This window comes from Colletes latitarsis, chromosome 12, assembly GCF_051014445.1.
Source record: "Colletes latitarsis isolate SP2378_abdomen chromosome 12, iyColLati1, whole genome shotgun sequence".
Taxonomy (NCBI): domain Eukaryota; kingdom Metazoa; phylum Arthropoda; class Insecta; order Hymenoptera; family Colletidae; genus Colletes; species Colletes latitarsis.
The window spans coordinates 26,774,306-26,801,320 of record NC_135145.1 but is presented as its reverse complement, the minus strand read 5'-3'; the positions used below and the strand labels follow the sequence as shown (position 1 = coordinate 26,801,320).

Genomic DNA, 27,015 nt, shown 5'->3' with positions numbered 1-27,015 from the left:
AAAGTAGGGTTTGCACGGAAAAATATTAAAAAATTTTAGTGTCATTTTAGAATAATTTTGGAACCATTGAAGATACCAAAGTTGGGTTTGCACGGAAAAATATTAAAAAATTTTAGTGTAACTTTTGAACCATCACAGATATCAAAGTAGGGTTTGCACGGAAAAATATTAAAAAATTTTAGTGTCATTTTAGAATAATTTTGGAATCATTGAAGATACCAAAGTTGGGTTTGCACGGAAAAATATTAAAAAATTTTAGTGTAACTTTTGAACCATCACAGATACCAAAGTAGGGTTTGCACGGAAAAATATTAAAAAATTTTAGCAATATTTTAGTAGAACTTTTGATCCATTGAAGATACCAAAGTAGGGTTTGCACGGAAAAATATTAAAAAATTTTAGTGTCATTTTAGAATAATTTTGGAACCATTGAAGATACCAAAGTTGGGTTTGCACGGAAAAATATTAAAAAATTTTAGTGTAACTTTTGAACCATCACAGATATCAAAGTAGGGTTTGCACGGAAAAATATTAAAAAATTTTAGCAATATTTTGGTAGAACTTTTGAACCATTGAAGATACCAAAGTAGGGTTTGCATGGAAAAATATTAAAAAATTTTAGTGTCATTTTAGAATAATTTTGGAACCATTGAAGATACCAAAGTTGGGTTTGCACGGAAAAATATTAAAAAATTTTAGTGTAACTTTTGAACCATCACAGATATCAAAGTAGGGTTTGCACGGAAAAATATTAAAAAATTTTAGCAATATTTTGGTAGAACTTTTGAACCATTGAAGATACCAAAGTACGCTTTGCACGGAAAAATATTAAAAAATTTTAGTGTCATTTTAGAATAATTTTGGAACCATTGAAGATACCAAAGTTGGGTTTGCACGGAAAAATATTAAAAAATTTTAGTGTAACTTTTGAACCATCACAGATATCAAAGTAGGGTTTGCACGGAAAAATATTAAAAAATTTTAGCAATATTTTGGTAGAACTTTTGAACCATTGAAGATACCAAAGTAGGGTTTGCACGGAAAAATATTAAAAAATTTTAGTGTCATTTTAGAATAATTTTGGAACCTTTGAAGATACCAAAGTAGGGTTTGCACGGAAAAATATTAAAAAATTTTAGTGTAACTTTTGAACCATCACAGATATCAAAGTAGGGTTTGCACGGAAAAATATTAAAAAATTTTAGCAATATTTTGGTAGAACTTTTGAACCATTGAAGATACCAAAGTAGGGTTTGCACGGAAAAATATTAAAAAATTTTAGTGTCATTTTAGAATAATTTTGGAACCATTGAAGATACCAAAGTACGGTTTGCACGGAAAAATATTAAAAAATTTTAGTGTAACTTTCGAACCATCACAGATACCAAATTCTTAGATATAATAAAGATAATTAAAAAAATATTTGGAATGAATTTTGAACCATCAAGATATCAAAAGATAAAAAATTCTGACGATTTAATAACGTATAGAATATTTTGTAATTACTTGTACTATGTTGTGATTGATTTTATATTTATGTTTTATTTGATTGGGCTATGTCTAATGTTTTGAATGTAATTGTTTCTGACAAATGTGGAGCAATGAAAGAGAAGTGTATTCTTTATTTTGGATATGTTATTTTCTTAGATAATTTGTATTGAGAAATGAGATATGTATTTCTTATTTTAGATATATTAGTTTCTTAGGCAATTTTGTATTGGAAAACGTTTAGTTTTTGGATTATATGGAAATATATGATTGATATAATAATTCGACAAAATTAAAACATTTCAAATCGCTCTAAAAAAAATATTGTTGGCTGTAGGGGTTAATTGCTATCATTTTTGGTGATGAGTCATATCCCCGAATTCCTACCCATTTTCGAGAAAAAAATTCGAGAAGATATGAAATTTGTCGACAAAATTAAAAAATTTCAAATCGTTCTAAAAAAATTATATTTAGCTAGAGGGGTGAATTATAATTGTTTTGGGTGAAGAGTCATATCCCCGAAATCCTACCCATTTTCGAGAAAAAAATTCGAGAAGATATGAAATTTGTCGACAAAATTAAAAAATTTCAAATCGTTCTAAAAAAAATATTGTTGGCTGTAGGGGTTAATTGCTATCATTTTTGGTGAAGAGACATATCCCCGAAATCCTACTCATTTCTTAGAAAAAAATTCCAGAAGATATAAAATTTTTCGACAAAATTAAAAAATTTCAAATCATACTAAAAAAATTATATTTAGCTAGAGGGGTGAACTACAATTGTTTTTGGTGAAGAGTCATATCCCCGAAATCCTAACCATTTTCGAGAAAAAAATTCGAGTAGATATGAAATTTGTCGACAAAATTAAAAAATTTCAAATCGTTCTAAAAAAAATATTGTTGGCTGTAGGGGTTAATTGCTATCATTTTTGGTGAAGAGACATATCCCCGAAATCCTACCCATTTTCGAGAAAAAAATTCGAGAAGATATGAAATTTGTCGACAAAATTAAAAAATTTCAAATCATACTAAAAAAAATATTGTTGGCTGTAGGGGTTAATTGCTATCATTTTTAGTGAAGAGACATATCCCCGAAATCCTACCCATTTTCGAGAAAAAAATTCGAGAAGATATGAAATTTGTCGACAAAATTAAAAAATTTCAAATCATACTAAAAAAAATATTGTTGGCTGTAGGGGTTAATTGCTATCATTTTTAGTGAAGAGACATATCCCCGAAATCCTACCCATTTTCGAGAAAAAAATTCGAGAAGATATGAAATTTTTCGACAAAATTAAAAAATTTCAAATCATACTAAAAAAATTATATTTAGCTAGAGGGGTGAATTACAATTGTTTTTGGTGAAGAGTCATATCCCCGAAATCCTAACCATTTTCGAGAAAAAAATTCGAGTAGATATGAAATTTGTCGACAAAATTAAAACATTTCAAATCGTCCTAAAAAAAATATTGTTGGCTGTAGGGGTTAATTGCTATCATTTTTGGTGAAGAGACATATCCCCGAAATCCTAACCATTTTCGAGAAAAAAATTCGTGAAGATATGAAATTTGTCGACAAAATTAAAAAATTTCAAATCATACTAAAAAAATTATATTTAGCTAGAGGAGTGAATTACAGTTGTTTTTGGTGAAGAGTCATATCCCCGACATCCTACCCATTTTCGAGAAAAAAATTCGAGAAGATATGAAATTTGTCGACAAAATTAAAAAATTTCAAATCATACTAAAAAAATTATATTTAGCTAGAGGGGTGAATTACAATTGATTTTGGTGAAGAGTCATATTCCCGAAATCCTACCCATTTTCGAGAAAAAAATTCGAGAAGATATGAAATTTGTCGACAAAATTAAAAAATTTCAAATCGTTCTAAAAAAAATATCTTTGGCTGTAGGGGTCAATTACAATAATTTTTGGTGAAGAGTCATATCCCCGAAATCCTACCCATTTTCGAGAAAAAAATTCGCGAAGATATGAAATTTGTCGACAAAATTAAAACATTTCAAATCGTTCTAAAAAAAATATTGTTGGCCTTAAGGGTTAATTACAATCATTTTTGGTGAATAGACATACCCTTGAATTCCTACGCAGTTTCTAGAAAAAAATTCGAGAAAGTGTGAAATTTTTCGAAGGAAAAAAAAAATTTCAAATCGGTTTGGAAAAATTATTTTTAGTTGCAGGGGTCAATTGCAAGCATTTTTGGTCAATAGACATACCCCCGAAATCCTACGCATTTTCGAGAAAAAAATTCCTTACCGAAAATATAATTGCAGGCCAGAAATGGTACCCCCAAATTTTGTGCAAATTTTTAAAAAATCATAACTTCTGAACGGATTGGTCGATTTTAATTTTCAAAAACTCAAACGTCGCGTATTTAGGTGAGGAATATGTAGAAATTGCAAAAATATTCGAAAAGTTGGTCCTTGACACCACAAAATGAAAAAAACTTCATAAAAATGGTCCAATTTTGAAACAGCCATAATTCCTACAATAGTGAATATATTTCAATGAAACTTTTTTCTGAAGTAGAGCTCATGGATACCTACAAAAAAGTATTAAACAACTTTTCTGTAGGACGTCAAACGAAATTACTAAAAATCAAAAACGAATTTTCAAGAAAAATCGACAAAAAATAGGTGCCTATATTTTTCGACGGAAAAAAAAAATTCCAAATCGGTTTGGAAAAATTATTTTTAGTTGCAGGGGTCAATTGCAAGCATTTTTGGTCAAGAGACATATCCCAGAAATCCTACGCATTTTCGAGAAAAAAATTCCTTACCGAAAATATAATTGCAAGCCAGAAATGGTACCCCCAAATTTTGTGCAAATCTTTAAAAAATCATAACTTCTGAACGGATTAGTCGATTTTAATTTTCAAAAACTCAAACGACGCGTATTTAGATGAGGAATATGTAGAAATTGCCAAAATATTCGAAAAGTTGATCCTTGATCCCGCAAAATTGAAAAAACCACATAAAACGGGTCCAATTTTCAAACAGCCATAACTCCTATAATAGTGAATATATTTCAATGAAACTTTTTTCTGTAGTAGCACCCATAGGTACCTACAAAAAAGTATTAAACAACTTTTCTGTAGGACGTCAAACAAAATTATTAAAAATCAAAAACGAATTTCTAAGAAAAATCGACTGGGGGTAGGTGTCGACGAAAAAAAAAATTTCAAATTGCTCTAAAAAAAATATTGTCGCCTGTAGGGGTCAATTACAATCATTTTTGGTGAAGAGTCATATCCCCAAAATCCTACTCATTTCCTAGAAAAAAATTCCAGAAAATATGAAATTTGTCGACAAAAATTATAAAATTTTAAATCGCTCTAAAAAAAATATTGTCGCCTGTAGGGGTTAATTACAATCATTTTTGGTGAATAGACATACCCTTGAAATCCTACCCATTTTCGAGAAAAAAATTCCAGAAAATATAAAATTTGTCATCAAAATTAAAAAATTTCAAATCGCTCTAAAAAAAATATTGTCGCCTGTAGGGGTTAATTACAATCATTTTTGGTCATTAAACATACCCTTGAAATCCTACTCATTTCTTAGAAAAAAATTCCAGAAAATATGAAATTTGTCATCAAAATTAAAAAATTTCAAATCGCTCTAAAAAAAATATTGTCGTCTATAGGGGTAAATTACAATCATTTTTGGTCATTAAACATACCCTCGAAATCCCACCCCCTTCCTACAAAAAAATTCAAATGTAAAATTTTTCGAAAAAAAAAATTTGAAATCATTTTGCAAAAATATTCCGCAATACATTCAACGTTACGTTCCCAACACAATAAATAAAATAACTCCAGTCATAATTAATATTTTTCAATTTGATAAAAACCTTAAACGCGATCCTCAAAACCCCCTAGAAAAAGAAACTACATTATTCAATCACCAAACCTACATTCAAAAACCTTAAACTGTACCAATTCAATATATCCACAATTCATAGTCAATTTCCCCAATTCTTGAATCTCTAAAACCCAGTAAAAATTTCAAAAACAACACCAATCGATTAAAAATCGATATGTGAATGTTCATTTGTTAGTAAAACCTCACCAAAAATCTTCGGTTCCAGCCCTCTGTGGCACGGGGGGCGAACTAATGCTCTCAGGACTCGGTGTCAGATCGCGAAAGAGGCGGAGAAGCGTAGTAACGTCTCTCTCTCTTCCCCCTCCCTCCTACTTCACCGTCTCTCTCGCTCCAACGCTCTGTCCTCGTCGCTCACGCGCACTCAGCGCCTCCCCCCACTCTCCCCACTCTTTTTGCTCGTTCCTCCATATGCAAGACTCTCGCGAGACGCGCCGGTCGGGGCGGATAGACAACGGTGATTTCCAATCGATGCGCGAAGGAGGATCGACCTTGTCTCACCTCGAAACTTTCCTATCTCGCGTTTGTTTCCTTTCGTGCGTGGTCTCGTACTCCTCCGCGTCGCTGGCGGCGGCGGCGGCAACTAAGCGCCTGTTGACAACTCGTCAGTCGCCCGTGGAACCTTCGCCGGCGCTGCCACGGGGACCGTGTGCCGGTTCCAAGCGCGGTTTCACGGAATAGGTTATGTCGGAGTTTCTGTTTTTCCTGTCAGCGCCGGAAGGTCGACACGCGATCTGTGAAAGAGGAAGTGTGTATCGATTCCCAGCGATTATCGTCCGGTTTCCCGAACGAGGTTCGTCGGGCTCTTGAAAACGAACCAACCGAGGTTTTTTATTCGTTCAACACGTGGCAGGGTTTACGAAAGATACGATCAACAGTTGTTTACCGAGTTTGGCGTCAGTCGATGTGTCAGTCGCGGTGAAAATTGGATAGTGACTTTTTTGTTTCGTTTGGTGGAAATATGACTCTGGCGCCACTTGTAGCTTGGAATTTGTGGAATTTGGAGTTTGACGAAATGTGAAGGATTTGAGGCGGCCATTGCTTAAATGTTAATTTTCAATGTTTCTGAATGATTTAACTAGAGGTAGTGTGCCTGAAATAGGTTAAGAATCACGTTTCTCCGATATAGAATAGATTTAGTAATTGAGATTTACTGAAAGGCGATTTTATTAGGTTAGAAAAATTGGAAATTGATTGAATTTTTTGTTTACGTTGTTTCGTGATATAGAATGATTCTTTCGATGTGTTGAGTTATTAAATGTGGAATGATTAATTGAGCAGATTAAAAGGAATATGAAATTGTGAAATATGATACACTAAATTACAATTTCTTTTTAATTTTGATAAATGGATAGAGGGTGTCCTGACAAGCGAGGGAAAAATTTTAATGAGGGATTCTGGAGTCCAAAATAAGACGAAAATCAAGAATACTAATTTGTTGATGGAGGCTTCGTTAAAAAGTTATTAACAATTAAATTCAAAAATTTCAAATCGTTCTGGAAAAATTATTTTCGGTTACGGGGGACAATTACAATTATTTTATGTCATTACACATACCCATGAATTCCTACGCATTTTAGAGAAAAAAATTCGAGAAGGTATGAAATTTTTCGACAGGAAAAAAAAAAATTCAAATCGTTTTGGAAAAATTATATTTAGCTAGAGGGGTGAATTACAATTGTTTTTGGTCATTAGACCTACCCCCAAAATCCTACCCTGTTTCTAGAAAAAAATTCAAGAAGATATGAAATCTTTCGACAAAATTAAAAAATTTCAAATCCTACTAAAAAAATTATATTTAGCTAGAGGGGTGAATTACAATTGTTTTTGGTGAATAGACATACCCCCGAAATCCTTCCCATTTTTGAGAAAAAAATTCATGAAGATATGAAATCTTTCGACGAATTTAAAAACCTTCAAATCGTTCTAGAAAAATTATATTTAGCTAGAGGGGTGAATTACAATTGTTTTTGGCCATTAGACCTACCCCCAAAATCCTACCCTGTTTCTAGAAAAAAATTCAAGAAGATATGAAATCTTTCGACAAAATTAAAAAATTTCAAATCCTACTAAAAAAATTATATTTAGCTAGAGGGGTGAATTACAATTGTTTTTGGTCATTAGACCTACCCCCAAAATCCTACCCTGTTTCTAGAAAAAAATTCAAGAAGATATGAAATCTTTCGACAAAATTAAAAAATTTCAAATCCTATTAAAAAAATTATATTTAGTTAGAGGGGTGAATTACAATTATTTTTGGCCATTAGACCTACCCCCAAAATTCTACCCTGTTTCTAGAAAAAAATTCAAGAAGATATGAAATCTTTCGATAAAATTAAAAAATTTCAAATCCTACTAAAAAAATTATATTTAGCTAGAGGGGTGAATTACAATTGTTTTTGGTCATTATACCTACCCCCAAAATCCTACCCGGTTTCTAGAAAAAAATTCAAGAAGATATGAAATCTTTCGACAAAATTAAAAAATTTCAAATCGTTCTAGAAAAATTATGTTTAGCTAGAGGGGTGAATTACAATTGTTTTTGGTGAATAGACATACCCCCAAAATCCTACCCTGTATCTAGAAAAAAATTCAAGAAGATATGAAATCTTTCGACAAAATTAAAAAATTTCAAATCCTACTAAAAAAATTATATTTAGCTAGAGGGGTGAATTACAATTGTTTTTGGTGAATAGACATACCCTCGAAATCCTTCCCATTTTCGAGAAAAAAATTCATGAAGATATGAAATCTTTCGACAAAATTTAAAAATTTCAAATCCTACTAAAAAAATTATATTTAGCTAGAGGGGTGAATTACAATTGTTTTTGGTGAATAGACATACCCTCGAAATCTTTCCCATTTTCGAGAAAAAAAATCAAGAAGATATGAAATCTTTCGACAAAATTAAAAAATTTCAAATCCTACTAAAAAAATTATATTTAGCTAGAGGGGTGAATTACAATTGTTTTTGGTCATTAGACCTACCCCCAAAATCCTACCCTGTTTCTAGAAAAAAATTCGAGAAAATATGAAATCTTTCGACAAAATTAAAAAATTTCAAATCGTACTAAAAAAATTATATTTAGCTAGAGGGGTGAATTACAATTGTTTTTGGTGAATAGACATACCCTCGAAATTCTTCCCATTTTCGAGAAAAAAATTCATGAAGATATGAAATCTTTCGACAAAATTTAAAAATTTCAAATCCTACTAAAAAAATTATATTTAGCTAGAGGGGTGAATTACAATTGTTTTTGGTCATTAGACCTACCCCCAAAATCCTACCCTGTTTCTAGAAAAAAATTCAAGAAGATATGAAATCTGTCGACAAAATTTAAAAATTTCAAATAATACTAAAAGTTTCCCATTTTAAAAGCAATTAATGAATTCTCAAAACAATAAAACACATATCAAAAAAGAAGACCAGGAAATTACCAAAATTCCAAATAAAAATATCGAATAATACATAAATATCGAGTGTATATCATTAAAATCAATTTTGTCAACAACTATACTTTCTGTAGTATAAAACGATCCCAAAAATTGCATTTTTTTACCCTTTCTTTCATCATTCACCCCCTTAATCACAGTCACCCAATAATAAAAAAGAATCCAAAATCCAAAGCCTCAAAAAAAAATGGAAATATCTCCTTTTTAAAATTTTATCCAAAATTAGTTTCCCTCTATCTGTTGGGGGAGTAAAAAAATCTCTAAAGGGGAGAAAAAAATTCCCTTAAAATTGTGGCGTAGCAAACAAGACAAATGTATAATAATAAATGAAATATAATAAACGAGAGTCTAATGCGCAGAAGAGTTGGTAACAGTTCCGAAATACGTTCTACTGCGCAGCATCAAACAAAAATGGAAATATCTCCTTTTTAAAATTTTATCCAAAATTAGTTTCCCTCTATCTGTTGGGGGAGTAAAAAAATCTCTAAAGGGGAGAAAAAAATTCCCTTAAAATTGTGGCGTAGCAAACAAAACAAATAAATCTATAATAATTAGTGAAATATAATAAATGTGAGTCGAATGCGCAGAAGAGTTGGTAACAGTTCCGAAATACGTTCTACTGCGCATCAAAATAAAATGGAAATATTTCCTTTTTAAAATTTTATCCAAAATTAGTTTCCCTCTATCTGTTGGGGGAGTAAAAAAATCTCTAAAGGGGAGAAAAAAATTCCCTTAAAATTGTGGCGTAGCAAACAAAACAAATAAATCTATAATAATTAGTGAAATATAATAAATGTGAGTCGAATGCGCAGAAGAGTTGGTAACAGTTCCGAAATACGTTCTACTGCGCAGCATCAAACAAAAATGGAAATATCTCCTTTTTAAAATTTTATCCAAAATTAGTTTCCCTCTATCTGTTGGGGGGAGTAAAAAAATCTCTAAAGGGGAGAAAAAAATTCCCTTAAAATTGTGGCGTAGCAAACAAGACAAATGTATAATAATAAATGAAATATAATAAATGTGAGTCGAATGCGCAGAAGAGTTGGTAACAGTTCCGAAATACGTTCTATTGCGCAGGACATTGACTAGAAGAAGACAATTAAGAAAGAAGAGGGAAGTGTTCGCCTAAGCGGAGAATTTTCGGAGGAGGATGCTCGGCAGTTGGGGCTGGGAAGAAGAATTGGAGTTGGGAGAGGGAACAGCAGCCCCGTCGCAAGATAGACAAAGACGAGAGAGCCCAGACTCGACGCATCCTGTCCCCGACAGCCGGGTGCTGAGGTATGCGCCCAGCAGGTGTCACCACCCTCCCAGCGTCAACTCGCCACATTTCAGCACGCAGCCCCCTCTCGACTGTACGGACTGTAAGTATACGCTTCAACCCTCCACGAGTCGAATTCTTTTTTCTAACCTCTTAGACACGACAAATTACGTGTAAATGATACGGCACTGCAATGTGTTCTTTGCACGAGTTTAGACGCATTTTAACTTTGACAATTTATTCTAGTAATTAATAATACAATTCAGTATGGTGCAACACGAAGACCAACGTCAGAATCAAATCAAATGAATATAAAGAAAGAAAAATCAAATGGTATATTTATTTAAATGAAAAGCAAGAAATTCAATAAAATAAGCTGTATATTGTGGAAATAATTAAGAATCGATGTGAATGTAAAATTAGTGTGAAAGAATATTTGAAAACGATTACTTTATTCAGATGGTGAGCGAGTGTGTCGGTAGAGTGCGCCACTGTAGTGGCGCGTTGTTCAGATAGATGGCGTCCGCGAAAGACACTATGGTACCGCGTTGTTCAGATAGATGGCGTCCGCGAAAGACACTGTAGTGGCGAGTTGTTCAGATAGATGGCACTCGCGAAAGACACTATATAGCGCTTGTGGCTATATTCAAATATATTAGTGAACGAGGTGAATCAAATTAAACGTATATTTATTTATTTATTTAATAAAACTCAAATGATACTTGTGAACTGAGAGAGAGTGTGTGATTTTGGTGGTGAAATTGTTTCTGTTATTTGGCCACTAGAGGCATGACGGTATTAATGTAGAAGCGCCAAAGTGTCGAATGATGGCCACAACTATGGTGGCGCATAGTGACTGAGGGGTTAAGTATTATAAACTTGCAAAGCATTTGCTTTGATATTTCAGGTTGATGGTGCTGCCATCATCGATATTGATATGAGTTAAAGTAACATTTAATCTAATTTTGTTATTAAAAACAATGTAATGACATATTGTTCGTAAGTATATGTCCGTAAGAGGAAACGCAAGAAAGACTTTAATTATTGTTATCTTGTTTAAAATTTGAGTTGATTAATAGTTGTGTATTTTTTGAATATACAGGGTGTTCGATTAACCTTGGGAAAGAATTGAATGGGAGATTTTAGTAGCCAAAATAAGACGAAAATCGAGAATAATAATTTGTTGATGGAGGCTTCGTTAGAAAGTTATTAACAATTGAATTTAACAATTTCAAATCGTTCTGGAAAAATTGTTTTATGTTGCAAGGGTCGATTCCAATCATTTTTAGTCATTAGACATACCCCCGAATTCTTACGCATTTTCGAGAAAAAAATTCGAAAAGTTATGAAATTTTTCGACAAAATTAAACAATTTCAAATCGTTTTGGAAAAATTATTTTCGGTTGCGGGGGTCAATTACAATCATTTTTGGTTATTACGCATATCCTCGAAATCCTACCCATTTTCGAGAAAAAAATTCGAAAAGGTATGAAATCTTTCGACAAAATTGAAAAAATTTCTAACAATATTAAAAAAATTATATTTAGTTACTGGGGTCAATTACAAGTATTTCTGGTTATTACGCATATCCTCGAAATCCCCCCCATTTTCGAGAAAAAAATTCAAGAAGATATGAAATTTTTCGACAAAAATTAAAAAATTTCAAATGATACTAAAAAAATTATATTTAGTTACTGGGGTCAATTACAATAATTTTTGGTTATTACGCATATCCTCGAAATCCCCCCCATTTTCGAGAAAAAAATTCAAGAAGATATGAAATTTTTCGACAAAAATTAAAAAATTTCAAATGATACTAAAAAAATTATATTTAGTTACTGGGGTCAATTACAATAATTTTTGGTTATTACACATACCCTCAAAATCCTACCCATTTTCGAGAAAAAAATTCCTGACCGAACATCTAAGAAATGCACCCCCGAAATTTTATGCATATCTTTAAAACGCCATAACTTTTGAACGGATTGGACGATTTTAATATTTAAAAAAGCAATCAACGCGTATTTTAGTGGAGAATATGTAGAATTTCTAAAAATATTGTAAAAGTTGCTCCTTGACCCCGTAAAATGAGAAAAATCTCATAAAAGTGGTCCAATTTTCAAACGGCCATAACTCCTACAATAGTCGATGGATTTCTTTGAAATTTAGTTTGGAAGTAGGTCTCGTGGATGCCTACAAAAAAGTATTAAACAACATTTTCGTAGAGCGTAAAACACATTTAATAAAAATCAAAAACGAATTTGTAAGAAAAATCGACTGGGGGTAGGTGTCGACGAAAAAAAAAATTTTTAATTCATTCTGAAAAAATTATATTTTGTTACTGGGGTCAATTACAATCATTTTTGGTGATTACACATATCCTCGAAATCCTACCCATTTTCGAGAAAAATATTCGACAAAATATGAAATCTTTCGACGAAAAAAAAAAAATTTCAAATAATTCTAAAAAAATTATATTTAGTTACAAGTGTCAATTACAAGTATTTTTGGTTATTACACATATCCTCGAAATCCTACCCATTTTCGAGAAAAAAATTCGACAAAATATGAAATCTTTCGACGAAAAAAAAAAAATTTCAAATAATTCTAAAAAAATTATATTTAGTTTCAGAGGTCAATTACAATCATTTTTGGTTATTACACATATCTTTGAAATTCTACCCATGTTCGAGAAAAAAATTCGACAAAATATGAAATTTTTCGACGAAAAAAAAAAATTTCAAATAATTCTAGAAAAATTATTTTTAGCTAGAGTGGTGAATTACAATTGTTTTTGGTTATTACACATATCCTCGAAATCCTACCCACTTTCTAGAAAAAAATTCGAGAAGATATGAAATTTTTCGACTGGAAAAAAAAAATTCCAAATCGTTTTGGAAAAATTATTTTCAGTTGTGGGGGTCAATTACAATAATTTTTGGTCATTACACATATCCTCGAAATCCTACCCATTTTCTAGAAAAAAATTCGACAAAATATGAAATTTTTCGACGAAAAAAAAAAAATTTCAAATAATTCTAGAAAAATTATATTCGGTTACAAGGGTCAATTACAATCATTTTTGGTTATTACACATATCCTCGAAATCCTACCCATTTTCGAGAAAAAAATTCGACAAAATATGAAATTTTTCGACGAAAAAAAAAAAATTTCAAATAATTCTAAAAAAATTATATTTAGTTACAAGGGTCAATTACAATCATTTTTGGTTATTACGCATATCCTCGAAATCCTAACCATTTTCGAGAAAAAAATTCGACAAGATTTGTTGAATTAATTTCAACAGTAATTTGTTGAAATTAAAAAAAAAAATTGTTGTAGCCTTTGCAAACTTAATATTTATTGACTCTATTCATATCTAATTCTAAGTATTTTTTTTAATTATAATATTTACATATATTCATATAGTAACAATAATCAAATTCAAAATAAATTACCAACAAAATAATATTAACAAACTCTGTAACTTGGATTCAATTTGACGATTTCAATAAATCTATAATTAAATATATTTTCGGTTATTATTTAAACACCAACGATAAATCAACAATTAATTATTAAATAATCAAATTCGTGGCACTGCATTGTAACAGCCTAATAACAAATTGTTTAAAATATCTAATGAATGAAATATCGAATAAATTAATAAAATTACTTGAAATATTGAATAAATTAATAAAATTACTTGAAATATTGAATAAATTAATAAAATTACTTGAAATATTGAATAAATTGATAAAATTACTTGAAATATTGAATAAATTAATAAAATTACTTGAAATATTGAATAAATTAATAAAATTACTTGAAATATCGAATAAATTAATAAAATTACTTGAAATATTGAATAAATTAATAAAATTACTTGAAATATCGAATAAATTAATAAAATTACTTAAAAAATAAAATTAATAAAATTACTAAAACAAACTACTTTTAATTAACATTTTCAACCCTCGTTCTCAACCAACACATTAATTCTTGGCTTTCTGTACAAAATAGGGGGGAAGATGGGGTGATTAAATGGTTACAATCAAGATTTCTAAAATCAATAATTAATAATTAATAAATTGCAAGATTCTAATGTGTGTATTTTCAATTTTCAGAGCAGCGTGAGGTGGCCAAAATGCTGACTGCTCATTCTGAGATGCACGAGAAACGGGACCCCCTTGGAGGCGGACAATATGGAGCAGGCGGGGGTGGTGGCGGAAGTTCGATTGAAAAAAAATCTATTCTGGAACAACCACCCCCGCCGCCGGCGCCTCCCCAGCGGGATCTCTCCGATCCAACGATCAGCGCTAAGAAACTTCCAAAGAAACGAAAATTCGATCCGTCGGAGCTCGAGGAGATGGACAAAATCAGCAATGTAACAAGCAATATAAACAATATGGTGAACATACGGGCGCCGAACATGCCACTCGGTCAATCAGGTTTAGTCCAGCAGTCAACCTTAGCAACTCGGCAATCTCCACAGCAACAAGAATCAGATTGTTATCAAGTACGTGCAAGAATTGGAACGTTTTGCTATACTTAACCCTCGAAATAGCAAATATACTTTTACATAGACTGCCAACAGAGAGGACTATATACTCGGAAAATATAAACTGTAACGATTAATGATTTGGTTCATCATTTGAACTCGTGTATTTAATTTTTATTTTAATTCGACATTGTAAAGGAGATTTTTCTAACTATAGAGGGTGTTCGATCGTGGAGAAATTTTAATGAGGGATTCTGGAGACCAAAATAAGACGAAAATCAAGAATAGTAATTTGTTGATTGAGGCTTCGTTGAGAAGTTATTAACGTTTGAAGTTCAGACGTAGCTGATCGGAGCTCCCCGGAACTTTAAACGTTAATAACTTCTTAACAAAGCCTCAATCAATAAATTACTATTCTTGATTTTTGTCTTATTTTGGCCTCTAGAATCTACCATTAAAATTTTTCCCATGGTTGTCGAACACCCTGTATATGGTTTTCGGCCACCCATGGGAAAAATTTTAATGGGGGGTTCTAGAGACCAAAATAAGACGAAAATCAAGAATAGTAATTTGTTGATTGAGGCTTCGTTGAGAAGTTATTAACGTTTGAAGTTCAGACGTAGCTGATCGGAGCTCCCCGGAACTTTAAACGTTAATAACTTCTTAACAAAGCCTCAATCAATAAATTACTATTCTTGATTTTTGTCTTATTTTGGCCTCTAGAATCTACCATTAAAATTTTTCCCATGGTTGTCGAACACCCTGTATATGGTTTTCGACCACCCCTGGGAAAAATTTTAATGGGGGATTCTGGAGACCAAAATAAGACGAAAATCAAGAATAGTAATTTGTTGATTGAGGCTTCGTTGAGAAGTTATTAACGTTTGAAGTTCAGACGTAGCTGATCGGAGCTCCCCGGAACTTTAAACGTTAATAACTTCTTAACAAAGCCTCAATCAATAAATTACTATTCTTGATTTTTGTCTTATTTTGGCCTGTAGAATCTACCATTAAAATTTTTCCCATGGTTGTCGAACACCCTGTATATGGTTTTCGGCCACTCATGGGAAAAATTTTAATCGGGTGTTCTGGAGACCAAAATAAGACGAAAATCAAGAATAGTAATTTGTTGATTGAGGCTTCGTTGAGAAGTTATTAACAGTTGCGTCTGTGGGTAGTTGTTAGTTACTTACAAGGGACTATCCCGAGGTGTGAATCTCCAATTTTGATGAAACTTCGCAATTATGTAGTTCTCGTAAATCTATTAGACACGTATTTTTTTGTAGCTGATAATATTCACTTTGAGGGGTTGAAATCGGCCCTCAAAGTTCGGGGTTCGAAACATACTTTGTTGAATATCACGGAAACTATTAGAGATAGGGGTGTGCTTCAAATGGATGAAATTTGTGTTTTTAAACGGCGAATTTGATGGTGTAAAGAGATTTGCGAAACTTTTATTTGTTTAAACAATATGTTAAAAAACAGCACATTTTTTTATTTTTCTCGTTGGATATTAATGATTTTTTTTTCTACATTTGTACAGGGAAACTACACGACCCTGTACAAAATACGGATAAATTGGAATTTTGATTTTTTTATAATAAAGAATGATTTTATATTTGTAATTTTTTTCGTAGTTCGTGTTATACGAAGTACCAGATGGCATACAGGGTGTTCGACAATCATGGGAAAAATTTTAATGAGAGATTCTAGAGGCCAAAATAAGACGAAAATCAAGAATAGCAATTTGTTGATGGAGGCTTCGTTAAAAAGTTATTAACAATTAAAATAAAAAATTTCAAATCGTTCTGGAAAAATTATTTTTAGCTAGAGGGGACAATTACAAGCATTTTTGGTGAATAGACATACCCTCAAATTCCTAACCATTTTCGAGAAAAAAATTCATTACTGAAGATATAATGTCTGAGCATAACTCTCTTATTACCCTGAATATTGAAAAGTTTCAAATAATTCTGGAAAAATTATTTTCGGTTGCGGGGGTCGATTATAATCATTTTTGATGAATAGATATACCCCGGAAATCCTACCCAGTTTGGAGAAAAAAATTCGAGAAGGTATGAAATTTTTCAACAAAATTAAAAAATTTAAAATCGTTCCAAAAAAATTATTTTTGATTGCAGGGACCAATTATAATAATTTTTGGTCAATAGACGTACCCTCGAAATCCTAACCTTTTTCGAGAAAAAAATTCCTTACCGAAAATATAATCTGAAATGGTACCCGAAATTTCATGTGAATCTTTAAAATACCATAACTTCTGAACGGATTGGACGATTTTAATGTTCGAAAAGCCAAACACCGTGTATTTTAGTGTAGAATATGTAAGAATTATAAAAATATTGGAAAGGTTGTTCCTTGGCCCTGTAATATTAGAAAAACCCCATAAAAATGGTACAATTTTCAAACAGCCATAACTCCTATAATAGTGAATATATTTCAATGAAACTTTTTTCTGAAGTAGAACCCATAGGTACCTACAAAAAAGTATTAAACAACTTTCCTGTAGGACGTCAAATAAAATTACCAAAAATGAAAAACAAATTTTTAAGGAAAATCGACAGGGGGTTGGTACCTAAATTATTTGGCGAAAATTAAAATTTCAAATCGTTCTAGAAAAATTATTGTTAGCTAGAGGAACCAATTACAATCGTTTTTGGTCATTAGACATACCCTCGAAATCCTACTCAGTTTCGAGAAAAAAATTCCTTTGCGAAAATATAATTGCAGGCCGAAAATGGTACCCTGAAATTTTATGCGAATCTTTAAAAAATCATAACTATTGAACAAATTGTACGATTTTAATGTTTAAAAAAGCAAATGACGCGTATTTTAGTGTAGAATATGTAGAAATTCCAAAAATATTCGAAAAGTTAGTCCTTGACCCCGTAAAATGAGAAAAACACAATAAAAATGGTACAAAATTCAAACGACCATAATTCCTGCAATAATGAATATATTTCAATGAAACTTTTTTCTAAAGTAGAGCTCATGAGTACCTACAAAAAAGTATTAGACAACTTTTTTATAGGGCCTCAAACAAAATTATTAAAAATGGAAAACGTATTTTCGAGAAAAAAATTCAGAATTGACGGAATTTTAAACGTTAATAACTTCTTAACGAAGCCTCCATCAACAAATTGGTATTCTTCATTTTCGTCTTATTTTGGGCTCTAGAATCCCCCATTAAAATTTTTCCCACGGTTGCTCCTTCACTTCAATGCTTTTTTAAAGAAAACAAGTTGTTATAAATTCCTTTGTCCAAGCTAAAACGAAATGCAATGTCCAGACACTCTAAACATACATATTTAGAGACAAATGAAATGCGTTTTGAATATTTAAAATGGCAGTCTGGTATTTTAAGTCGAGAATCGAAAGTTCTTTAAACCTCTTTCACTATGAAAAAGCATGAGCATATAAAAATAGCATAAACATCGTTAGAAATTGCTAGAGCTGTTCAGAACTTCAGAAATTTGTATTTAAAAGAATTGAAGATGAGAGTCTCTATCTCCTTGGCATGTAGAAGGTTTATATCCTAATAATGAAGAAAAAGATCTTGTATCTCCAACATTTCCCAGAAGAATAGCTTTCAATATCATAGCTCATAGGTATCGTTAAATATTTTCAAGCGTCTTCACAAAATTGACCAACGCAACAGTTGGAAACATTATTGAACTAAGTAATCATAGTATAACGATTACATGCAGTCTGGTATTTTAAGTCGAGAATCGAAAGTTCTTTAAACCTCTTTCACTATGAAAAAGCATGAGCATATAAAAATAGCATAAACATCGTTAGAAATTGCTAGAGCTGTTCAAAACTTCAGAAATTTGTATTTGAAAGAATTGAAGATGAGAGTCTCTATCTGCTTGCCATGTAAAAGGTTTATATCCTAATAATGAAGAAAAAGATCTTGTATCTCTAACATTTCCCAGAAGAATAGCTTTCAATATCATAGCTCATAGGTATCGTTAAATATTTTCAGGCGTCTTCACAAAATTGACCAACGCAACAGTTGGAAACATTATTGAACTAAGTAATCATAGTGTAACGGTTACTAATTATAATATCCATGTGTGTTTTCAGATATCCTCAGCACATTCGGTGGTAGTTTTACCACCCCAAAGTACAGCAGTGGATTATTCTCTTCGAGAAGAACCTTTGCGTTCTCGTCCTCGGCCTGCTACTGTTGCTATTGATCTCAGTGAGTGGCGCGACCACAGAGTGTTAGCTTTAAGGGATTCATATTATTATCCAGGTGTTATACGTAACGTTGTTCAAGGAGAGATTTACATAGAATTCGACGGGGAAAGGAAACTAGTGCGTTACACTGACGTTTTGGGTGCGGGAAGGTACGACGTCATAGGCGACGCAAGCCCCTCCGTAGGGCAAGTGACTTTAGATGCAAAAGTTTGCATCAGGTGTCCAACGTCAAACAATCACACAGACGCGGCTAAAGTGTTTGTAAAAGGAACGGTGTGCAAGATTCTAACAAAGCCTAAACGTTTTGTTGTTAAGATACCAAGGGAAGATGATCAGAGTGATAGTTATGTTGTGAAACGTGCAGATCTGCGGTTAGTGCAGCCTCCTTGGTGGGATGAACTAGAAGAGGGATTGGAAGACTGTGATTCTTCAAGGGTTGAAGGAATTGGTACGGCTTCTCTATATAATACAGTAATAATTAATGTGTCTTGTCAACCCCTTAACGCTCATACCCCAGTCTGACTGCATTGAAAAATGATATTTGTGTTTAATTCAACGGTTCAAGGGATACCAATGTTTCCCATCAAATTATAGGTTAGAAACAGCATTGTAATTAACAAGAATCACATTTTTATATAGCTTAGAAGCAAGTCCAGAAAACTTATCATTCTTGGAAAAATATGAGCATCAAGGAGTTAATGCAGCATTCTCCAATGAGAGCGATAGAACTTTGAATTTAGAGAAAATTAAATTATTCTTGCCCGAGTCTGACTGCTTTGAAAAATGATATTTGTGTTTAATTCAACAGTTCAAGGGATACCAACGTTTCCCATCAAATTATAGGTTAGAAACAGCATTGTAATTAACAAGAACCACATTTTTATATAGTTTAGAAGCAAGTCCAGAAAACTGATCATTCTTGGAAAAATATGAGCTTCGAGGGGTTAATGCAGCGTTCTCCAATGAGAGCGATAGGACTTTGAATTTAAAGAAAATTAAAGCTACAAAAGATAATCTGGGGGCTCATTATACAGTACTAATAGTTTCTTACGCTATACTAAGAATTTAGAATATAATCAACCAAGTGAACAACAAATGGTGACTGTAACGATTGAAAGTTTAATCTTTCTTATTGGAGAACTCTATGTAATATACGTATACTTGTCTTATTAATTTCAGAGAAATATTTTGTTAGTTACAGAACATGGCTATCGAAATTCTTCGGAAGCTCCAACAGCAGTGCCAATTTTACAACTCCATCACACTCCTCAACATACATCTCATATATCAACTCATAATGACACAAGCAGTTATTACAGAACGACTGGCACTAGTCCTCTCATGACTTTAGGCACTTCTGCACATTCTGCCAGCATAGCATTAAGTAATGGGAATCGACCTTACGATGACTTAGAGAGCGAAGATGACTTAGACAGGGAAGATATTACATTCCCTTCGGATGCAGGTTAGATGAAACTCTACTACATACATTTAAAATGTAGATACTTTAACAGAAAGGTTTAAGAGGATATTCTAGTTCAGGCGTATTCAATTTTTGACATGTTCTTTGAAATTAAGAAAGGATTCTTAAAAATTTTATAAACTCTTCAGCACGAAGCTGAGCAAAGTTATAGAATTCAATTTTTGTTGACGGATTTTCTTGTTTGATAGGTAAATAATGTCCCCCTAAATTAAATATCTCTTTTTGGGGTTATGATTTGAAAAATTTCAAGTAGTGTTGAGGAATGCAGTGTCGCCATCTATCAGACTTATCTGAATGGGACTTCCCCGTGCTACGCCTAGAATGTTGGTAGTACTGGATGGTGAAACATTTCCTTTTTTTATTTCCGTAAAAGTTATGTAGTATTAAAGCATTATTAGAGTAATAATAACTATATAAAATACGTTCGTGTTAATGGTGGCCTTTTCCAAACTATAACAATAGACAATTTAAAATTGGCCTTATGAAAATTAATTTCGGTGAACACTGTGTCATCATGTTCATATAAGCTACAGCTGTCATTGTTTTAGAGGATGTGAGATATTTATAATACTACTGGGAATTTAGGAACTCACTCTCTGTCGATGACACAAGTTTTTGGAAACATTTCTGTGCCGCTACTTGACGAAGTAGATTCATGACTGGGGAAAAAGATTTAATTTTTATTAAAAGAGAAGGTTTAAAAATGCATATTCAGAAATTTTAATTTTAAATGATTTAGGGGAACATTATTCACTTTTCAAACAAGAAAATTGAATAAATTGCTCCAGCTTTGTCCTGAAAAGTGTATGTCAGCAGGACAGAGTGGAGCACATTCTGTGCATGTGTATGACTCACAGATTAAAATGTGTAGTTAATGCTTGAAAAATCATTGACGAAGACAAACTCTTAAGGTTCTGAACTTTCTTTTGCAAATTTGAAATAACTACCCCAATTTTTTGAAATTAAATCATGAACTTGTATATCTCGACTTTCTAATTTATTAAATTAGTCGTTCAATTAATCGTTAAATATTTTACCTATTCTAAATTGAGTCTATCAGTATTTGTCCATTAGTATCGCGAGATAGATATAATGAAATGCTCTTTAAAAAATCTTTCTAACACTTTACGAATCAAAAAAAAATTGTTTTTCACTATTTTTGTTGTAATTGAAACAAATGTTCTGCTTTTGTACCAGGGAAATGTTTAAGAATCTAAAGAAAAATGACAACACAGCCACAGTTGTGTTTCGACAATTTAAAAATTAGTTTCAGCAACAAGGTGGTTATACTTGTCGTTGTTTTAAAGAGTATTCGATCATATCCTAGTAGGGGCACAGAAATATTTCCAATAATTAGTGTCATTAAGCAAAGACTGAGTTTCTAAATTCCCAGTAGTATTATAAATATTAACTGTCTTAATAGTGATCGCATATCCTTTAAAACAATGGCAGGTATAACCACCTCGTTGCTGAAAATAATTTTCATAGCCAATTTTAAATTGTCAAGAGGACAAATGTGGTTATGTTGTCAGTTTTCTTTAGATTTTCAAATATTGAAAACCCTGGCACTGTCAGGACAATTGCAGCAAAAATAGTGGAAAACAATTTTTCTTTAATCGGTACAATACTTATTTGATACTCTAATGTCTTCGCTGCTAGCAGCCAAAAGCGCATTCTCATCTGTTAGTTCAGTTACATCTCTAAGGGCTACGATATATTCAAAATTGAACATGGTTTGAAAGCATACTCATGGAATGACTCCGTAACAAATTTCTATAGAAAATCATTCTACGTTAACTGTGAGACTTCGTCAAATGTTTGCAAAATCGTCTTGAGTTGCTAGTTGATCAAGGATCAAACATATTTTGATATATTGCATAACTTGTGTTACGTATCTTATTAAAACAATAGTATAGTAATTCAAATGTATTCAACTGACAGATGCAAAATTATCAGGAAGCAGTAAAAGGAGCAGTATGCAAAGTCGGGGGAGTACCAGTAGTCTAGTTGAACAACGCAGTATAACTCCTCGTTCTCAAGCAGCCACGCCCAGGTATCACAGTAGTTCGCATACAATGACTCTGTTAACATTTAAAAGGGACTACTATAGATGCATGAATTCTTTATTGCACGTTAAATAGATCTCAGGCGGCAACGCCACATAGATATAAAAAAGGTGATGTAGTGGCTACACCAAGTGGAGTTAGAAAAAAGTTCAATGGTAAACAGTGGCGTCGACTCTGTAGCAAAGAGGGATGTTCCAAAGAAAGCCAACGAAGGGGATATTGTTCTCGTCATCTTAGTTTAAAAGGATCTGGTCTGAGGGGTCCAACAAATACGTTTCCTGGGTAAGCAAATTCGCGATAATTCCCATAAATCATCAATAAAAGACTCGTTGCGTAATCACGTGTTTCTGCAATAGCAAAATGGATGGCGAAGAGACGTCGAGGGACTCTGACACTTCTCCAAATTATGGAGATAGAAGAGTTGCTGGTCGATTTGATCAGGACGAAACTGAAGCTGCTAATATGCTTGGTGAGTTTTCTGTTCGTATCTTGCTGCAGTCATGCACCTATGTATACTGACGATAGTACTGTTATTGCAGTGTCTTTAGGAAGTTCTAGATCAGCAACACCAGCCTTCTCGTCGCCGACAGGACAATCTTCGATATCCCCGTGCATCAATCAGTCCCCAGTCCCACCATTGGGTCTCAATCAAAACAATGTGTTTATGCCCATCTCAAGTCCCGCTCATCATGCCCCTCCATTGATCTCGCCTGGCGCGAAATGGAAGCACTCGCCAACTCAGTCCACGTTTCTTACTCAGTATCAGCAACAGGTGATAAAGCCTGAACCTAATCGAGTGGTCAGATCAAATCGACCAGCTCCAACGGCCCCTGTCCCCGCTAGCATAGGAACAAGCGTGATACGAATCTCTCCCGTGAGCCGTGGCATACCTGGATCCAACTTGACGTTGGCGTGGTCGGAGCAGAGCCCACCGCCGCGTCATCCTTCTGTCGTGACGACCATAGCCCAACAGCAACAGGGCATAATTCTTCAACACGCACTCACGACAAACAACGGGTTCCCCAATCATTCTGAAATCCCGGAGCAAAATTCGCAGATATTGAAACAGTCCCACTCGCCTCACATGCCACTGTCCGCGCCAGCGCCGCAGAACTTGACTCTCTTGCATAAGCCTCTGGAGCAGCCAGTCGACTACGCTCAGCCGCAAACGCAGAGCCAGCCGATCTACGTGATGCAGCATCAGCACGAAAAGAAGTATCTTGTGATAAAGAATAGTATGGACGTATCCGCAGCAGGCCACATAGCTAATCAGGAGGACAAGTATAGGCCGGGATTGATGAATCACTTGGGTCAGCTTCCACCGTCGTTGCATCAAACGCAATGTCAGCCTCCACAGTCGCCTGCTGTCTCATCCGTCCATATTGACAAACTGTCGGTTTTGCAGCAAGTAAGTGGTTCTAGTGGAATATTATTAATTATTGGTTTCAGTGTTAACGGCATTTTGTATTGTCAGGCAAGCAAAGTGGCCACTCACGTGTCCACACACATGGATTTGCAGAGGAGTCAACCGCCACCCACGAGTGTAGTGATGACAACCACTGCAGAAGCTTCAAATCCACCTACACCAACCAGCGTCTTCCAGCATGTAATCGTTCAACCTGGACACTTGGTACAGATTCCAAAGACTCAGCAATCTAGAGAAGAAAGCTCGAAAAACAACGGAGTGTTGTGTAAGTTCAGGACGTGTATTATACTCCTTCAGCTTTGCTCTTTTGGACTTTTGTAGTTAAATGTTTACGCTTTAGCTGAGACATAACAATTTGATATAAAATATAGTTTGATGTTAGGTTACCACTTTACAAAGTGGTGAAATGAGTATTCAGTTTCATGATTTTGCATTAATATCTTCGTAATGTTAGTGGATTTGACTAAACGGAAAGGCTTTCACAGATGGCAGCCATGATGTTCCTCCTGTATACCAGCCCCATCCCCCATCATTACTGAATAATGCAGTGCGCAACTGGAAAAAAGGTTTGAATTCTCATTGCCAAACAAAATGTACGATTGTGTTCATATTTGTTGTAAAGTATATTGTCAATGGTGCATATAATTGCATACAATAGCAGTTTATACAAGGGTGTTCGGCCACACGTGGGAAAAATTTTAATGGAGGATTCTAGAGGCCAAAATAAGACGAAAATGAAAGCTTCGTTAAAAAGTTATTAACAATTAAATTGAAAAATTTCTAATCGTTCTGGAAAAATTATTTTTAGTTAGAGGGGTCGATTACAATTATTTTTGGTGAATAGATGTACCCTCGAAATCCTAACTATTTTCGAGAAAAAAATTCGAGTAAGTGATGAAAGTTATGGGTGAAAAGAAAGACTTTCGAATCGTGCTGGAAAAATTATTTTTAGTTGCAGAGGTCAATTGCAAGCATTTTTGATCAACAGACGTACCCTCGAAATCTTACTCAGTTTCGAGAAAAAAATTCGAGAAGGTGTGAAATTTTTCGACGGAAAAAGAAAAATTTCAAATCGTTTTGGAAAAATTATTTTTAGATGCAGGGGTCAATTGCAAGCATTTTTGGTCAACAGACATACCCTCGATATCCTACTCAGTTTCGAGAAAAAAATTCCTTTGCGAAAATATAATTGCAGGCCGAAAATGGTACCCAGAAATTTCGTGCGAATCTTTAAAAAGTCATAACTTCTGAACGGATTGGACGATTTTAATGTTTAAAAAGGCAAACGACGCGTATTTTAGTGGAGAATATATAGAAATTGTAAAAATATTCAAAAAGTTTATGCTTGACACCGCAAAATTAGAAAACCCCTATAAAAATGGGCCAAACTTCAAACGACCATAATTCCTGCAATAATGAATATATTCCAATGAAACTTTTTTCTAAAGTAGAGCCCATGGGTACCTATAAAAAAGTATTAGACAACTTTTTTGTAGGGCGTCAAACAAAATTACTAAAAATGAAAAATGAAGTTTTAAGAAAAATCGACAGATGGTGAGGTTCCTAAATTATTTGGCGAAAATAAAAATTTCAAATCGTTCTGGAAAAATTATTCTTAGCTAGAGGGGTCAATTACAATAATTTTTGGTCAATACACATACCCCTGAAATCTTACCCACTTTCGAGAAAAAAATTCAAGAAGGTTGAAATGTCACTCCAAAATTTGAAAACGTCATAACTTTTGAACGGATTGAACGATTGTAATATTTAAAAATGCAATCAACGCGTATTTTAGTGAAGAATATATAGAAATTGCAAAAATATAAGAAAAGTTGATTCTTGACCCCGTAAAATGAGAAAAACCCCATAAAAATGGTCCAATTTTCAAACAGCCATAACTCCTATAATAGTGAATATATTTCAATGAAACTTTTTTCTGAAGTAGACCCCATAGGTAACAACAAAAAAGTATTAAACAACTTTTCTGTGGGACGTCAAGCGAAATTATTAAAAATCAAAAACGAATTTTTAAGGAAAATCGACAGGGGGTTGGTTCCTAAATTATTTGGCGAAAATAAAAATTTCAAATCGTTTTAGAAAAATTATTTTTAGTTAGAGGGGTCAATTACAATAATTTTTGGTCAATAGATATACCCCTGAAATCTTAACCACTTTCGAGAAAAAAATTCAAGAATGTTGAAATGTCACTCCAAAATTTGAAAACGTCATAACATCTGAACGGATTGGGCGATTTCAATATTTCTAAAAGCAAACGACGCGTATTTTAGTGGAGAATATATAGGAATTCCAAAAATATTCGAAAAGTTGATTCTTGACCCCCTAACGTGAGAAAACCCCCATAAAAATGGTCCAAACTTCAAACGACCATAATTCTTACAATAATGAATATATTTCAATGAAACTTTTTTCTAAAGTAGATCCCATAGGTACCTACAAAAAAGTATTAGACAACTTTTTTGTAGGGCGTCAAACAAAATTACTAAAAATGAAAAAGGAAGTTTTAAGAAAAATTGACAGAGGGTGAGGTTCCTAAATTATTTGGCGAAGATAAAAATTTCAAATCGTTCTAGAAAAATTATTTTTAGTTAGAGGGGTCAATTACAATAATTTTTGGTCAATAGACATACCCCTGAAATCTTAACCACTTTCGAGAAAAAAATTCGAGAAGGTTGAAATGTCACTCCAAAATTTGAAAACGTCATAACTTCTGAACGGATTGGACGATTTTAATGTTTAAAAAAGCAAACGACGCGTATTTTAGTGTAGAATATATAGAAATTCCAAAAATATTCGAAAAGTTGATTCTTAACCCCGTAAAGTGAGAAAAACCCCCAAAAACTGGTCTAATTTTCGAACGATCATAACTCCCACAATAGTCAATGGATTTTATTGAAATTTAGTTTGGAAGTAGGTCTCGTGGATACCTACAAAAAAGTATTAAACAATATTTTCGTAGAGCGTCAAACAAAATTACTAAAAATGAAAAACGAATTTGTAAGAAAAATCGACAGGGGGTAGATGCCTAAATTATTTAGCGAAAATAAAAATTTCAAATCGTTCTGGAAAAATTATTCTTAGCTAGAGGGGTCAATTACAATAATTTTTGGTCAATACACATACCCCTGAAATGTTAACCACTTTCGAGAAAAAAATTCAAGAAGGTATGAAATGTCACTTCAAAATTTGAAAACGTCATAACTT

General features: G+C 33.0%; 1 protein-coding gene across 11 annotated transcripts in view; it reads left to right on the top strand.

The window, feature by feature from the left end:
• Cic (Putative transcription factor capicua) overlaps positions 1–27,015 on the top strand; it is a 144,904-nt gene that overhangs the window by 103,751 nt on the left and 14,138 nt on the right. For 6 of the 11 annotated variants that reach the window (XM_076779975.1, XM_076779971.1, XM_076779981.1 and 3 more), the window contains 10 exons: positions 9,916–10,199; positions 14,224–14,615; positions 18,702–19,266; positions 20,014–20,283; positions 22,243–22,354; positions 22,443–22,649; positions 22,724–22,836; positions 22,907–23,775; positions 23,842–24,058; positions 24,279–24,359. In XM_076779975.1, coding sequence (XP_076636090.1) covers positions 14,244–14,615; positions 18,702–19,266; positions 20,014–20,283; positions 22,243–22,354; positions 22,443–22,649; positions 22,724–22,836; positions 22,907–23,775; positions 23,842–24,058; positions 24,279–24,359 — 2,806 coding nt within the window. In that variant the 5' untranslated portion in view covers positions 9,916–10,199; positions 14,224–14,243. The remainder of the gene's footprint in view (positions 1–9,915; positions 10,200–14,223; positions 14,616–18,701; positions 19,267–20,013; positions 20,284–22,242; positions 22,355–22,442; positions 22,650–22,723; positions 22,837–22,906; positions 23,776–23,841; positions 24,059–24,278; positions 24,360–27,015) is intronic. The other 5 variants (XM_076779976.1, XM_076779979.1, XM_076779973.1 and 2 more) reach the window with 3 other exon arrangements.